Source organism: Macrobrachium rosenbergii, chromosome 40 (genome assembly GCF_040412425.1).
Source record: "Macrobrachium rosenbergii isolate ZJJX-2024 chromosome 40, ASM4041242v1, whole genome shotgun sequence".
Classification (NCBI taxonomy): Eukaryota; Metazoa; Arthropoda; class Malacostraca; order Decapoda; family Palaemonidae; genus Macrobrachium; species Macrobrachium rosenbergii.
In genome coordinates, this window is record NC_089780.1 from 32,229,193 (window position 1) to 32,245,421 (window position 16,229).

The 16,229-nt window shown below is 39.9% G+C and overlaps 1 protein-coding gene across 1 annotated transcript in view; it reads right to left on the reverse strand.

Annotated features, from left to right (window-relative positions):
* The window catches only part of LOC136826383 (cell division cycle protein 23 homolog), a 220,187-nt gene that overhangs the window by 46,304 nt on the left and 157,654 nt on the right, over positions 1 to 16,229 (reverse strand). The window contains exon 9 of the mRNA XM_067083643.1: positions 4,354 to 4,448. Coding sequence (XP_066939744.1) covers positions 4,354 to 4,448 — 95 coding nt within the window. The remainder of the gene's footprint in view (positions 1 to 4,353; positions 4,449 to 16,229) is intronic.

Sequence of the window (16,229 nt, forward strand, 5' to 3'; positions counted from 1 at the left end):
CAGAATGGTAAAATTTTGGAGGGTTTTTTATGAAAGACTCAATAAAAATGCAGGTTATTTCATTTTCAAGATACCCAAAGGATATTCAAAGGATTAAAAGTAAGGTTTTCTTACGATTTTTGATGATTATTTCGGTTTACAACGATTTTTGGCTTATGACGCGGCGTCAGAATGGAACCCATGTCGTAAACTGGAGACTGCCTGTACAAGATTTTTATGGAGCTGTAATTTCCTAAGTAAAATGCAGACTTTGTCATAATTAATGACAAATCCTTTGGGCCAGTTCTGTTAGAGCTGAATAATTAACTCTGTGGTCTGGTTAAACTACTTGATAATAATAACAGTTAATCAAAAATAATTTTCTTAATCAGAAATTCACAAAAAATATGGATTGGATATTTTTTGAACACAAAATCTCAGCTGACTGTGATGCTCAGTTGTGTGGAATGCTGGAAAAGCAGAAAACACTGCTGACACACGACCTGTGTAACAACACAATATAGGATATCAAATTTGCTTTCCGCTTTGTGAAGAGACCCTACCAATCTCCTCCTATTGTTGTCATAGGATCACTAAAATGTGTAACAAAGTCAAAGGGGAGATGGAGGGGCTCCTGTTCACCTGGGTGCAAGACAGGAATAGGAAGCAAGACACCATTTCCACCTAGATGATAATGACAAGGGTGCACTGACACCTTTACAGAATCTGTGAAGTACCAAAGACTGGTAAAAATAACATAAACTACACCCAAAAACAAATGTAGCAATCATGAGAAAAGTTTTCTCATTCTCTCTTCCCTATCTTAGTATGTATCATTATTTCACTGTAAGTTTTGAGGAGGAACTTGTTAGCTATTAAATACAGTAATGAATGCAACAATACAGGTAGGGATAAGACAGTATAACACAATTACCATATGTATTACGTGTGTGCATATGTGTTGATGTTATACTGAGCAAGTAGCTACCAATTTGAAGAACTGCTCAAGTCACAGTGAGCTGCTGACCAAGGGATAATGATTGTGACCAAGCATGGGCATGCAGTGGATAGTTTTGGTAGAAAAAGCATCAATTCCAACCTACAAAGCATTTGTATTTCTACTCCAACTTATGTTTCATATAGTGTAATGATGCTAAGTGCTTGTTTTAATATAGTTAATGTTTTTAGTGAAAATTTTATGCCATTTCGGCACTGTTATTCAATGGCAAAAGAATTTATATATTTAAGACACTATGGTGCTCTTATACATCATCTGAAGTTTTACCAAAGTTTTCCTTCTCAAGGTCCCTGCAATCAAAGCTGCCAGCAACTGTTTAAGTGGTAGCAATGAGGAAAAAAAACTCCATTGATTACACCCTCCATTACAGGAGCATGGGGAGCTTATTTGAATTCTTGGAGAATTTAATGGACAATGTAATTCTTCCTTCCCTGATAGGCCGCTACCATTTCTTTAATCATACTAATAACCTTCTCTACTTGTGCTTGCAGCATTGAACACTTACTCCTACTAACACCAACATAACAAAAAGGCATCAAAACCACATGGTCATCAGTTTTGGGCTTTTTGAGAATATTATCCCCTCTCAAGCCCACTATATCTATGCTGCAACCTGGCTGAAACATAGGCTCTTGCTACATAATTTTTGGGTCATGTAGCAGCAGTAATAAGGTGGCAACAGTCTTTGGAGAAGGGGGATTCTTTCTCTCTCCCAGTCTGACCGGTGCTCCTCTTTTATCTGTGTACACAGCAATCATTTTTTATTACATTAGGATTCTGCTTGTGGAACATGCTTGACATGTTCCACTCCATGAGCCACACTCCATGAAGCACTGATAAAATTTGACTGTCTAGTAGCAAGTGAAACATTCATCTCTGCCTGCACAGTTTGCAGCACTCCACACACCTGTCTCCTCTGTAAGAGGAAACAAACAGCTCACCAAACATGTCTCACTTGTGACATGATTTATCACACTTGCCCGTCTCACTGGTAATAAATGGCAGACAGCAGGTACAGTACAGTTACTCCACCCATGGCAGATTCCATGTGCAATGGTCTCTTCTGAAACAAGCAGTGTGCCAAACACTGTCTCACTTTGGACTACATGGTTGTTCACACTTACTTGGCTTCTGTAGTATCTACAGCAACAACACCTAGTGGATTACATATGTAATATGCAGCACACAATGCAATGACCTCTCCTGTAATAAGCAGTGTATACAGCATGCTAAGCATAAGGGTTCACTGTTGATTATATAATATCTACACACTTATTTACCTTGCCTATAATATGATTCAAATCAAGGTATAAGCAATAGCTTGCTGTGGACTGTAGGGATGTTGGGTGCTGTGTGTTTGGTCTGCAAAAAACCCTCTTGCACACCTGCCTCTTTTGTTAAAAGTAGTGTGCAGCACAATCAGCACCTGGAGCTCACTGTTGCCTTTGTCATTCCAAATGCTTACCTATACTGTAATAGAAAATGCTAGCATGCAGTGATCACTGCAGATATCTCATGATTAAATAATCATGGGGTTATGAATTGTCACTACACCATCCCATAAGTACAGTTCCACATACCACACTCACACTATCTAGACTGATGACAATGTGCACCATCACAGGTTTTTTATTATTGCTGATAATGATTCCACAAAGTTCTTCCCTGTAGATGAGAAGTGTGCCACACTAACCATTTTCATGTCTATTATTAATCATGGTTGTAACCAGGCCTGTCGTGACCATGCAATGATGTATGCTGCCATATGTCATCCTTAGGACTCAAAGCTGATTGCAATTTCTGCCTATTCCAGTGAAGTATTTTCAATCCTGCTTTCTTCAAAATAACATTTTTATAAAAAAAAACTTTTATATATATTTACCAAGTAACTACATAGCTATTAGTTTCTAACTATCACAGCAGCCTAAAATTTGAAATTTGCAGTAACGCTTTATTGTTTTGATATAGGTAACTAGACCCCACCCACTTTTGGGGACGAATAGGCACAACACAGCTGAAGAGCTCAATTCGTTTGTGCCCTGTGTCCATGAAAGGGGAGGAGGGAGGGCTCTGATCATGTAGTTACTTCATAAGTATATATAAAACTTTATTTTGTTATAAAACTGTCAAGTAACTACATAGCTGAATCCCACACTGGAATGTTTACATCCAGGCAGGCAGGACGCCCGCCTACTGGACAGTAGTTACTGCCTAACCACCTTGTTCAAGAGTTTTAATGGCCGTTTCCAGCTTCGCTGTAAGTAATTCCTGCTGTAAAGGACCGATGGTTTGTATATCGTGTAGGAGCAAAGACAATTTATCTCGAAATCTTCAAACATTCTCAATTTGGCTTCCATAGACAATTCAATGTCTCTTCCAAATATTTTGCACATATTTTGCTTCACCTATTCTGGCTCACCTCTTCTCTCGTCATACCATTAGCTACTTCTATGAACATACACTATTTCATCGTCTGGGGTTCCTTTTACCTGCATAAGCTTTATGCTTCCTAATATCTACTCTCAACATTGTTATCTTGCAAACTATACAATTTCTCTTCATTATTCCAGATTAGTACTGGATCATCCTAAGTAGTATTGCAGCCTAACATATTAGCTGTGTAAATTATGCTGCCTATGGTACTTTGCATATATGTTTTAAAAGAAGGCAAACTTCAGAAGGAATGTGAATATGGCTACATCCATATCAGCAGCAAGTGGCACAGAAGACAAAGGTGGCCAAAAGAGAACCCTTTAGTATTGCAGAAGTGGGTAAAGAGAGGATGACAAGGCAAAAGAAATGAGGAGCAAATACAAAAGTACAACAACAATCACAGACCAAAGCTCTACAGTGAACAAGGAAAATGAGAGAATGGGGGACTACGCCTGATTTGAATGGGATCTCACACACCAGAAAAATAAGATCCTTGGTTGTCCCTTCTTTATGAAATTACAAGTTAGAACTGGGCATGGGTTATAGCTCGTATGAATACAATATGTTTCACAAAACCTTGACAAGTTTGTAGCGTCAATATCTGGAAAAACAACCATGGATTTACTGTAAAATTTAAGTAAAACCAAATACTAAATTTGATATTCAGGTAATAATGCTGACAGTAAAGGAAACAACCATTCCTTTAACTACTTCTAGACCAGGAGCTTGAAATGTTATATGACTTAAAGATATTAGAAGCAGGCACTGAATAACGCTTTAAAATGTTGCCCTGTTCAAAACAAAATAAAAATGATCTGAATCAGATCATTAAGCCTTAATTCAAAGGACAATGCTATTGATACATGACCCTCCCAACTGTACGAAATCACACCACTATCGAAACTGAGAAAGGTTAAACAAACCTGCTTGAAGTAGTGCAAACAGTATGCTGGAAGTTTAAGTATTTCATATGTCTGACCTAGGCCATACCAAGCCCTATAATCCCGTCTGTTCACCTCTGAAAAAAAAAATATAAAAAATAATTTTCATGTTCCACTATTGCACAAATCATATCTCATTTTACTTCTGAATGACAGTAATGGTTACAGTAAAGTGAATCATCAGACAAAAGGTTATTCATGAGAAGAGATAAAACCTATATAATATTCTTTTCTCAAAAGAATTTCAACATTGCAAAAGGAACCTTTATGTGATCATCTGTCATTCTGAGCTTCAGTGACCTGAAGCCAAGCACAAAATGTAATTACAGCAGCATATGCCACAAACAGCATGCTTCACCGACAATACCAGGTGATCCAAAAGGGATCTAAAGAGCTCTGCTGGTTGAGACTACTTCTCTAAAATGCTACAATTTGTGTAAGAGTTGTTAGTGTTGTGTTCTGTTAGCCAAACCTTTACCTACACCAAGAATATCCTTATTCCACACAAAGAAAGGACTTTAGGAGGAAGCTTGGACTTAATTCCCTATGATCTTGATTGCCAAGTGAATGAAACAAAAATAATCCAGCAAACTTCAGAAATAAGTCTTCCCTTAGTAACATAAGGATCAACTACTCATACAAGTATTGTCTAACCTTGTTAAGGAGATCAGCAATGAAAAAAAATATTTTTCCAAAAAAATATGACATTTTTATAATAAAGTTTTACATATACTTACCCAGTAATTACGTTGCTGTAGTTTCTACTTGGCGGCAGCTTGAATTTTGAAATTCGCGGTTAAACTCTTTTTATTCCATCTGAGTTGGTGACTAGGCCCCGCCCACTTTCTGGGAAGGAGAGGAACAACTCATGAAAAGAGCCTCAATTTGTATCTGCTGAAATGTCCATGTGAGGGGAGGAGGGCGGGCTCTACTTGTAATTACTGGGTAAGTATATATAAAACTTTATTTTATTATAAAAATGTCATTTTTATATACGTAACTTACCCAGTAACTACATTGCTGAATCCCACATTGATAGGTGGTGGGGATTGATGGACATATTATAACCAACCATTGTGACAACAATGAATTGCAAATATAACATGTTAGCATCGATAAATACTTGTTGTTCCTTACCTGGTGAGAGAGCTGCTGCAGGTAGGTACTGCCTCTGCTTGGCACTCATCTCAACCTGTAGTGGTGTGGGGGATACATAGCACACCTCTACTGACATGGGACTTTCCAGTGAAGGAATAATCTGTTGGCTGAGAAACTATCAAAATGAGCTATGTGGCGATGGATACTTCCAATGGCCTACAAAGCTTCAGTGTTTGCCACTGCCCAGGGCACAGGACCAGAAACCAAAACCAACCAGAATGCCTAGTCACCTTACACCATAAAATTAAAAACTCTGTCACCAAAATTAAAAAGCCATACTCTAGGCATACAGTACCTTCCAGTCTCCCCTAGGACACAGCTTTACAAATTAAAACAAAGAGACATTTGTGGGGGGAAAAGGGTGCTCCCTACGCTTCCTCCCCCACCACTATGCCCGCTACAGACAAAGGTCCCAAGGTACTGCAGTTATCATACGTGGTTTCAATATCTCGCAAATAATGCAAGGCAAATACTGAATTACACCTCCAGTAAGTCACCTGAAGGATTGAGGACAGGGACAAGTTAAGCTTAAGAGTTAGCAAAGTAACAATGGCTCTAACTTTATGAGCTTTCACTTTAAGAAAGGTAAAGCATCCTCCCCTATCTGAGCGTGTGCCTCTAGGATTAGGTTCCTCAAAAAGAACGAAATAGCATTCTTTGAGAAAGGTCTCGAAGGGTTCTTCATGGAACACCATAAATTACTAGCTGGCCCTCTAACCTTTTCAGTCTTGTGGAAGTAATACCTGAGAGTTCTCAGAGGGCAAAGAGTTCTCTCCACTTCTTCTGGACCTAGTATGTCCACTAAATTTTTTACAGTCAAGGAATGAGGCCAAGGTTTAGAGGGAACCTCGTTCTTAGCGAGGAATACTAGGGTTAGGGAGCAGACTGCTCCCTGTGAGAAACCCATTCTTCTATCTACAGTGTGAAGTTCATTCACCCTTTTAGCTGTTGCTACAGATATGAGGAGTAACGTCTTCTGGATTAGATCTCTTAGGGAAATCGAGTGAAGAGGATCAAAACGTGAGCCCAAGATCCATTTGAGGACCATGTCCAAACTCCGTGAGACTGTTGGTTCTGTCTTAGGTTTAGAAGACTCAAAAGACCTAATGAGGTCTGAGATGTCTTGATTTGAAGCAATGTCTAGATCTCAGTAACAAAAGACTGAGCTGAGTATTGATCTATAGCCCTTTATGGTTGAGGGAGAAAGTCCCCTGGTAGATCTTAGATAAAAGAGGAAGTCTGCCAGCTGGGTTTAAGAGGTTTTAGAAGGTGAAACGTTGTGTTTCCTGCACCAAAGTCTAAAGGTGTTCCACTTTGCCTGATGGGCTTTGGCAGAGGATTTACATCTGCTATTGGCAATGGCTTGGGTCAGAGTGGATAGGTTTTGATGAAACATCCTGAGGTAGGGTTGTCTGAGAAGCTCTAGAGAAGTTGGAAGTAGCCTCAGAAAGTCTATAAATAACACTAGAAGATCTGCAAAACATTCCTTTTGGGGCCAAAATGGAGCTACCAGGGTCATTTTGACATTCAGATGAGATTGCAACTTATTCAGGTTTCCCTTATCATACTGAACGGGGGAAAGGCACACATGTCCAGACTGGACCAGTCCTTTAGAAGGATATCTGTCGCCCATGCCAGAGGGTCCAGGTAAGGGGAGCAAGATAGAGGGAGCCAATGATTTTTCAACGTTGCAAAAGATCTAGGAACGGCCTTCCCACAATTTCCATGGGTCTTTGCAGACTTGATGGTCTAGAGTCCATTCCTTTGGAAGAATATGGCAATGTCAGCTCAATCCGTCTGCTAAAACATTCAACCTTCCTTGGATGAATCGGGCGATCAGCTTCGTTTTGTTTTGATCTACCCTAAGGAGAAGGGACTTGGCTGTCTTGAAGAGGGAAAAGGAGTGAGTACCCCTTTGTTGACTGATATATGCTAGAGCCAGTGTGGTCTGAGTGGACTGCTATAACTTTGTTGCGTACTTCCACCTGGAAATGTAAGAAACCCAATGAATCGATCTCAGTTCTCTGTTGTTGATGTGAAGGTCTATCTCTTTTAGAGACCACATTCCTGAAACTTCTTTGTCTCCCAGATAGGCTTCCCAACCCGTGTCCGATGTGTCGGAGAAGTACTGTATACTGTAGTATAGGTCTGGGTTCAAGGGGAGAAGGGACTTTCCTTCTACATATCTGTCTGAAGGACTGCCACCACCGCAGATCTTCTCTGATTCTACTCTTTTATCAGAAAGACAAAATTTTGAATCTGCTTGAGTCTTTCAATTCCAATTGCACCTCAGAAAGAATTGTAGGGCTCTCATGTGCAGTTTCCCTAAGTTGATGAACTGTGCTACTGAAGAGAGAGTGCCCAGCAGGCTCATCCAGTTGTTGGCTGAACAAGTGTAGGCAGAGAGGAAGTGGCTGACTGTCTTCAAGCAAGACTATTCTCCTGGGAGACGTCAAAGCCTGAAAACTCAGAGAGTCTATCTGAATCCCCAAATAGAGAATCTCCTGAGAGGGGTTCAAATGGTATTTCTGAAGATTTATCAAAAGTCCCAGGTCTTGAGTCAAAAGAAGTATTTTCTGAAGGTCCTTCATGCAAAATAACTTCATGGGTGAACGATTGAGCCAATTGTCCAGGTACAGTAGGATGTTGATGTCCATCCAGTATAGCCACCTTGCCGGGGAAGGCAAGAACTCGGGTGAAGACCTGTGGGGCTGTCGACAGGCCGAAGCACAGTGCTCTGAACTGATAAACCTCAGATATTTCCTTGAATTCGGATGGCTCGCCATGTGGAAATACAGGCAGTCCCCGGTTATTGGTGGGGGTTCCATTCTGAGGGCGTGATGATAACCGAAAATCACTGCTAACTGAAAATCGGCGATTTTCAGGGCTTACTGGCACCTCTGTTAGGTATGTATCGGCGCCAATACCCAATTACTGGCGCTGATAAGTGGAAATCAGCAATTTTCATCGCTAGATGAGCTCTGTAAAACCAGATCGCCGTTAACTGAGCCCGCCATTAACCGGGGACAGCCTGTATGCATCTAGCATGTCCAGGGAGACCACCCAATCTTCTTGACGGATGGACACAAGGACAGATTGCTCTCTTTCCATCTTGAAACTTCTCTTCTTGATAAAAAGGTTCAGGACACTTACATCGAGGACGGGCCTCCATCCCCCACCCCCCTCCCCCCGATGACTTGGGGACTACAAACAACTGATTGCAAATCCCCATCATCCAGACGTCCTCGACTATTTCTATTGCTTCTTTCTCGAGCAGTGATGAAACCTCCTCTACGAGGGCCAAAAGCTTCTCTGACCCTGGAGAGTATGACTTTAATTTGACTGGCATGTTGGCTAACAGTGGCCTCTCTCTGAATGGTATTGAATACCCTTCTTTCAATACTTCCACGATTCAAGGTTCCACCCTTTGGAACTCATTTCTCCCAAAAGAAATGGAGTCTGGCACCCACAGGCACATGGAGGACTGCATCCTCACTTCTTGGATGCAGGTTTTGAGGTGGACTTTTCAATTGCTCAGAAGTTGAAGCAGACATTAGCCCTGGGTCTGGCTTGGGATCTCTGTCTCCCACCTCGAAACAGGTGTCTCTGTAGAGGCGAAATAGATCTCGTAGAAAAGGAGGTCCATTTCCTAGGCCATCTCATGGAATGGGCCGGAAGGTCCTGCGCAGATTTTTTATGAAGTTCTAGGGTAACTTCACTCATTACTTCTTGTGGGAAAAGGTGATGATGGTTGAGGGAAGAGAAAAGGAGTGCTGACCTCTGGGAAACCGTGACATTCTTGGAGATGAATGAACACCAGAGGTCCATTTTCTTCAGAATGCCCATAGCAAATAGGAAGGCTAACTCTTGTTAAGCATCTCTGATAGCTCTGTTGGAACAGTACATCACACTCAGCCAATCCGACGAAAGATCCTCAGCCAGTGGAGAAAAGTCTTGAATTTTCTTCGCTAGAGCTCCCACTGTCCAATTATGAAAGCTTACAACTTCCATACTCTTGAAGAGGTTCTTCAGCAAATCAAATTCTGTGCTGGAAAACATCACCTTAGCTATAGCAAAGGTTGATCTGTGCGCAGAGTCTATAAGACCTGAGAAGTTCCTTTGAGAGAAGGCAGCCACTCTCAAGGAAGGAACTTATCCGGCCAATGAAGAATTAGAAGAATTTATTTCTGGTGATGGAAATTCATTTCTCGGTATAATGTGGTTCGGATTCCACAATAAGCTGTAGGTCCCGTTGCTAGGTAACCAATTGCTTCTTAGCCACATAAAATAAGTCTAATCCTTCGGGCCAGCCCTAGAAGACCTGTTAATCAGCTCAGTGGTCTGGTTCAACTAAGGTATAAAACTAAGGTATACTTAACTTAGAATACGATAGATATCGCGTTTGAGAAAGGTGCGAAGGCAGGATACATAAGGAGGCTTTCCCTTGATTCCTTATCTCAGTGAGCCAGGAATCAACATCGTCCAGGGCTTTCTTAACAGACAAAGAGAGAACCATCTTGGGGAGTCGAGAGTAATCGGACGGATTGCTTGTCATAAAAGTTGATTGAGGAGCTGCAGGTGCTGCGAGCGAGAAGTCTGGAAAGGCTGCAAGAAAATACTTCAAAAGCGCTGCTTATGCTGTAGAGACGATTCCTGGACTAAGTCTTGTCTTCTGAGAACAACTGAGAAGCCGAAGGTTCCGAGGTAGTCTTCGATGGCGGAGGTTTCTTGAGAAGGTCCAAAATGTTCAGCAACTGAGGTTGAATGGATCCTAGAGAGGGATCCTGCTGAACTGGCATTGGTGACAAGCGCTCAGGGTAAGCTGGCGCCGAGCGGTCAACTGATACCGGGCGCTTGGACAATGGGCACATGGGTGCTACTGGGGGCTAATAACTCACTGGATGATCAGGCATTAATGGGTGCTCGGGTGCTACAGGGCGCTCAGATGAAATAGGGCACTCCTTGGAGGACGACGAGGGGCGCCTGGGCACTGGCGACCACTTGGGTGCACCAAATAGAGGCGGTCAGACAATGTATGATCTGGAAAACGCCACTCTGGGCTGTCCCAGAAGCTACAAGAAGCTTGAGGGCTCTGGAGAGATTCTTTAGACTTTTTGGAGGGCGGAGGAAACTGTTCCAAATAAGAGGAATGTCTCTTCAAGGGGTGAGACTCCTTAGCATAATGCCACTGGTGCCTCGAGATCGGGCTGTGCATTCCTGGGCTTGAGGAGAGACGGTGGACATCTGAGACATCTCTCCAACAGCCCTCTGTCGCAGCCTGGGATGCAAGAGGCTCGACCAAGGGGTCAACTACCCATGGGCAGACCCCGCCAACCTCCCTTGGACCTTCAGTATGCCTTCTCCCAGTGTTAGGAGAGTCTGGCAGTGACCTTTGCCTAGGAGAGTCGGCGGGATGGGTAGCCACCTCTTCCACACTCACTGCATTAGCACTTTTATCACTGATCTTCTCCGTAAGAAAATGCATAGAATCTCCTAACTGGGTCACTGTATTCACCATAAGACTGACTTTATGGTTGATCCTGTTCTCGAGGACAGCGAAACAGTTGGGTTCGGAAGCGTGGGAGCCGGGAGTGGGTGGCACAGAACTTAACACAAGAGAGACATTTGATACAGGTGAGGTAACAACAGGTACATCAATACTTATTGACTTCGGAGTTGAATTACTACCCTGGCCCTTAAAGCACCTTTCCTCTTCTTGTCCTTTTCTACCTTAGCCAGGTGTGAGGACAAAGTTTTCCAAGTCTTTTCATCCCAGGTAGCATACCTGACCTCTGCAAGACGAGCAAATAGTGTGTGAATCATATGAAGCTTTGGAAAGCCTGGTATTGTAACCTTTACTACAATATCGGAAACTAGTTGTGCTAGTGTCAGACATAATTAATGATAAAGTCACAAAAATACAAGTCTAAATCATGAAATTCCCCAAGGAAAATACTGATCAAAAACATAAAGTACGGTAATTCCTACTAGAAAACAACCGAACAACACAAGAATGACGATCGGCAATTCCCACTAAGAGAAAAGCTGGTTCGTACATCCAACTAAATTCAAATTCAGACAGAAAACGCAAAATAAGGGAAAAATACCACATGATAATGGATAATATCTGTGCCCAAAGGAAAATAGGCAAAATACTTCACCAAACTGTGAAAATACAAGATGAATCCAAAAAACACGCTGCTCTCCTACAACCATGTGAACTCTAGGTCAGCAGAAACAAATTGAGGCTCTTTTCATGAGTTGTCCCTCTCTTTCCCAGAAAGTGGGCGAGGCCTAGTCACCGACTCAGACAGAAGAAGAGTTTAACCGTGAATTTCAAAATTCAAGCTGCCGTCGAGTAGAAACTACAGCAATGTAATTACTGGGTAAGTTACTTATATAAAACTTATATTTTAATTTTTGCCAATACTTTTCCAAGTAGGGATTTGAACTCTAAACTATAAAAAATTAGCTTTTTCCATAAGTCTCAGCCATTCCCACTTTCTTTGTACAGTGTGTTGACATTTTCTCAAGTCTGTCATTTATAACATACATCCCCGGTAATCTTTTACTTCAAGTGCTGTATTTATTGTGATTAGATAAATTTCCCTCATTCCTTCTTCAAGGTCTAATAGAACCAGTGCTTTTGTGCTCTACTATCAGGTTTCATTTTGTTTACATAGCACTTTCTAAGAAACACTTGGCAAGCAGCAGGGTATATAAAATTTATGGTAGCTGCACAACAAAGGAAGAAATATGTACTTCCGTATGTTGCCCCTATATCAAATGAATTAAAACGATCAGCTTACTCTTCGTTACTATCCTTACTAGCCCTTACCCTTCTTGATAGAAAGTAACTAAAAAAATTACGAAAGAAACAGAAAAGAGGTAATGTTCCATCATAAGGACTGAAGGGATGGGACCAGATACCAAGTGTCAGTGAAAATAAACTTAGAACTACAATGGCAGTGTTCTCAAAACTACATTTTTAAGAGCAATCTAACCCTTATCCATCAATCATTTTATAAAATTCTAACAATTAACGAACCTGTGATGAATTCCAAATAATTATAATTCTGTATATCTTAAAGAAATTTAATAATGAATTGTAGTAAATCTTTTTCGAGATACCTATTTCAACATATCCTTAATCCTTAGTGGAAAAATGATCACAAGCAACCTTAATATTTAATAAATAAAAAATGACTTAAAAAATGCGAAAATCTGGAAATGCTGGCTTATTAAATAGAGTAAAGGTTTATTTGATCTTATTATCAAAACATCCAGAAAGTGTAACTTCAATCTTTTTCCCATTTAGTTTTAAATTTAATAATTGGAACTTGCTCACTGAGACAAATAAATATACTTGAGTATTTCCTTACATGTTGTCTTAAACAGAAAGCTACCATATGCACATCTAATCCTTAACATGTTTCTGGGTTGCATGGATGGCAGGTTTTCTGTTTCAAAATATTTCACATTAAGTCTGCAAGTTTACGGCCACTCTGAAGTAGCCCAAATAGCAAACATCATTAATGCCTCAAAATACTGTACTTTCTCCTGTCACAAGAAAAATACCTAAAAAAAGGCCTTCCAACTTTACCCAAAAGTCAAATGATGGCAGAAAGTGATTAAAGACATGAACACTAGCAGTGAAGATAATACGTAAGAAGAACTGTGTATTTTATTTTATAAATGATTTTAGTGTAAACTGCACAAGTTTTGCTTCACTTCAGTCAAAAATGCATAAATTGAACAAAACGTTTGTAAAGTGAATCGATAAAAGAAAATATACAGAAGAAGAAATGGAACATTTAATACCACTATAAAAGACACTGCACACAAAACTGTATTTACATTTCCAGTCAGCCCTAACTTGCATGGGATTCACCTGCACGGTTCTGAACATATTGATAGAAACTATTAAAAATGATAAAACCCACAAGTTCCAAAACACAAAACTTGAATATGCTGCACACCAAGAAATACACAGAATTCCAATCAACACAGTGATTTGAAGTCATACCCTGTAAGCTGATGCTATCTCCACCATGACCTTGTGATTCACCAGCTGTAGTGATATATGAATAAAGTAAATATAAGAGAGAGAAAAAGAACTGAGAAGAGAACCAGTGATAGAGAGAGAGAGAGAGATTGGAATAAAACAAACAGAGAGAGAGAGAGAGAGAGAGAGAGAGAGAGAGAGAGAGAGAGAGAATAGCAAAACAGGAAGTGTTATGACTAGGTCGTGCTTACGTAGCAAAACACGGTGCCAGTAATCTAACCGCAATCGTAACAAGGATGTTTACCCGCCTCAACTGTGAAGCTTACCTTTTAACTCTAGCTGGAAATCAAGACTTCCGGTGACATAAAAAAGACCATCCTTCATAGGAGGGGTCAATTCAACTAATCCACCCATAAAGGACGTCTTTAGATAAGCCCCAACCAATTAGATGTATACCAAGGGCTGGACAGAAGTTATGCCCGCCTATAGTGGGATGGGCATTTCCTTTTTGAAAAACCTTCAAAAGGAAGAGAAGCAGAGAAGGAACACAGAGAAGCAGACGAAGAATAGAGCCTTAGAGGAGTGAGGTCGTAGCCTCACCAGTTGTGGGTTGAGAAGAAGCAAGGCTCACACTTTGATTCATATTTCGATTCACTTAATTTTGAAAATTAATTAGTGTGTAATGAAGTAAGAAAGCATGCACTGTCTCTTCTTGAAGCCTCCTGGGACTCAAACGCTACTATAACTACAAAGCCAGAAACGATAAAGCATCTATAAAGGGAAAATAAACCTCTTGACATGGGCAACGAATAAAAGGCATAACAGAAAGTGGTAAAATCTATATTACAAAAAGAACTGCATAACATAAAAATGGTGTCAGCTATAATGGAATCCGCAGAAGACGTAAATAACAGTGCCGTGTGAAGGATGAATCAATGAACGAAAAGTTAGCATACACATGCAAGAATTTTAAAACAGAACGAAGTGAATCATAACAACTCTGCTACAAAACGTCGACGGCCGAAACAGAGCGAAGGACATAACAAGTGATGAAGTGAATCATAACTCAAGAGTTTTAGAAACATTCCACACTGTAAACGCAATGGCCGAAACAGTCTAAGTGAAATAACATTTATAAACATTACCACAAGGAAAACCCATAACTTAGAAATATTTTTCCCCGAAGAACAACAACGCCTTTGTTTCGGTAGCTATCGAAACACAAAACAGATTCTATATAAAACATAACTGTGAATTCTAAGAAGAACACGGATCCCTGAAGGTCAGCGAAGCAAGAAAGAGGTGATTTTATTCCAGAGAGCAGGATACAACGCGTCTACAACGAACGAAACAACGGCTTTGTGTTGGTCGCAGAAGTGAAAAACAATTCAAGAACAACAGTTAAGACTGAACAAGCAACAGAACTAAGTAAGTCATGATTGGAAAGTTATTTTAATTCTCTCAATTCTCTCTCCCAGTGAGTTTATTTTGAAAATATCTCTCTCAGAAGGTATATAATGTTTATAATTCTCTAAAAAAAAAAATTTTATGTTATTTTTTTTGAGGTTTGATAGACAGGAATTTTCAATAATATAACATTCTTTTGATGAAATATTTTTTGAATACAGTTGTGTATTTGTGTATAAATTTTCTTATGAGTTTTATAATACCACTGTAATGCAGGATTCGTTTGGTGCATTACCATTTAAGACCTACAACAGTTAGACAATAATTCCCGTGCCAAGCTCATGAATATCATTAACTCAAGGAAGCACTAACACAAGTAGCAATAATAATAATAACAATAATAATAACCATATTAGCACATTTCAATTTAGAACAATGGTGCAAGCAGTGATCATTACGCAAGCCACACGATTCTGTGGAAGATTTGAAAGTTCAAATCCTGAAAAAAATAGGCTAGAATCATATTCTGTAAACCAGTGACTAGCTGACGCAGACAGTCGCATATCAACAGGGGAAATAACACATGAAAGAACTAAAATTAACGAAGTCTTGCTTCTCGTTAGTTCAGAAAGTGGTGATGCACACAGAACTTTGAATTCAGTTAGATTCAGTAACATAACCACATACACGGAATTTAGAAGAATTTGTTTATCGATCTGGGAACTGGCGAGTCAAAATGATGCCTTATATAATATTAATAGATTCCTTACCCAGCATTATGATGGAGAACCCATAGCAAATCTTCACACAGATGTTGAAGAATCAACACACAAGGTAATAGAAGACTTAAGATAAACAAACATCACCATAGGAAATAAGAATGCTTTTGGTGATGAAGAAAATGATTTAGTCAGTTTGAAATATGTTTTAAATTACTTGTCATTTGGAACGATGTATAACGCACTTGGAGAAAAAGAAAAGAAAGCTTTTAAGAAAGTTAAAATTGATCCTAAAAGTGATAGCCTTACAGCTTTAATATCAATGAGGAAAGAAATCGAGAAGAAAGAGATAGATTTTTCTAAGGAATTTGTAGGAGTAACAGAAACACAAAATGAAAGGAAAGACAGAAATAACCATGATTCATATAAACGAAATAACAAGTATAATGATAATTCCAGACAAGTAGGGAATAGTAGACAAAATTCCTTTCATAGGAAATATGCACAAGTACTAGGAACAAGTGGAATCCAAACCAGACGGGAATACAGAATCTATCGAGGAATGGCCC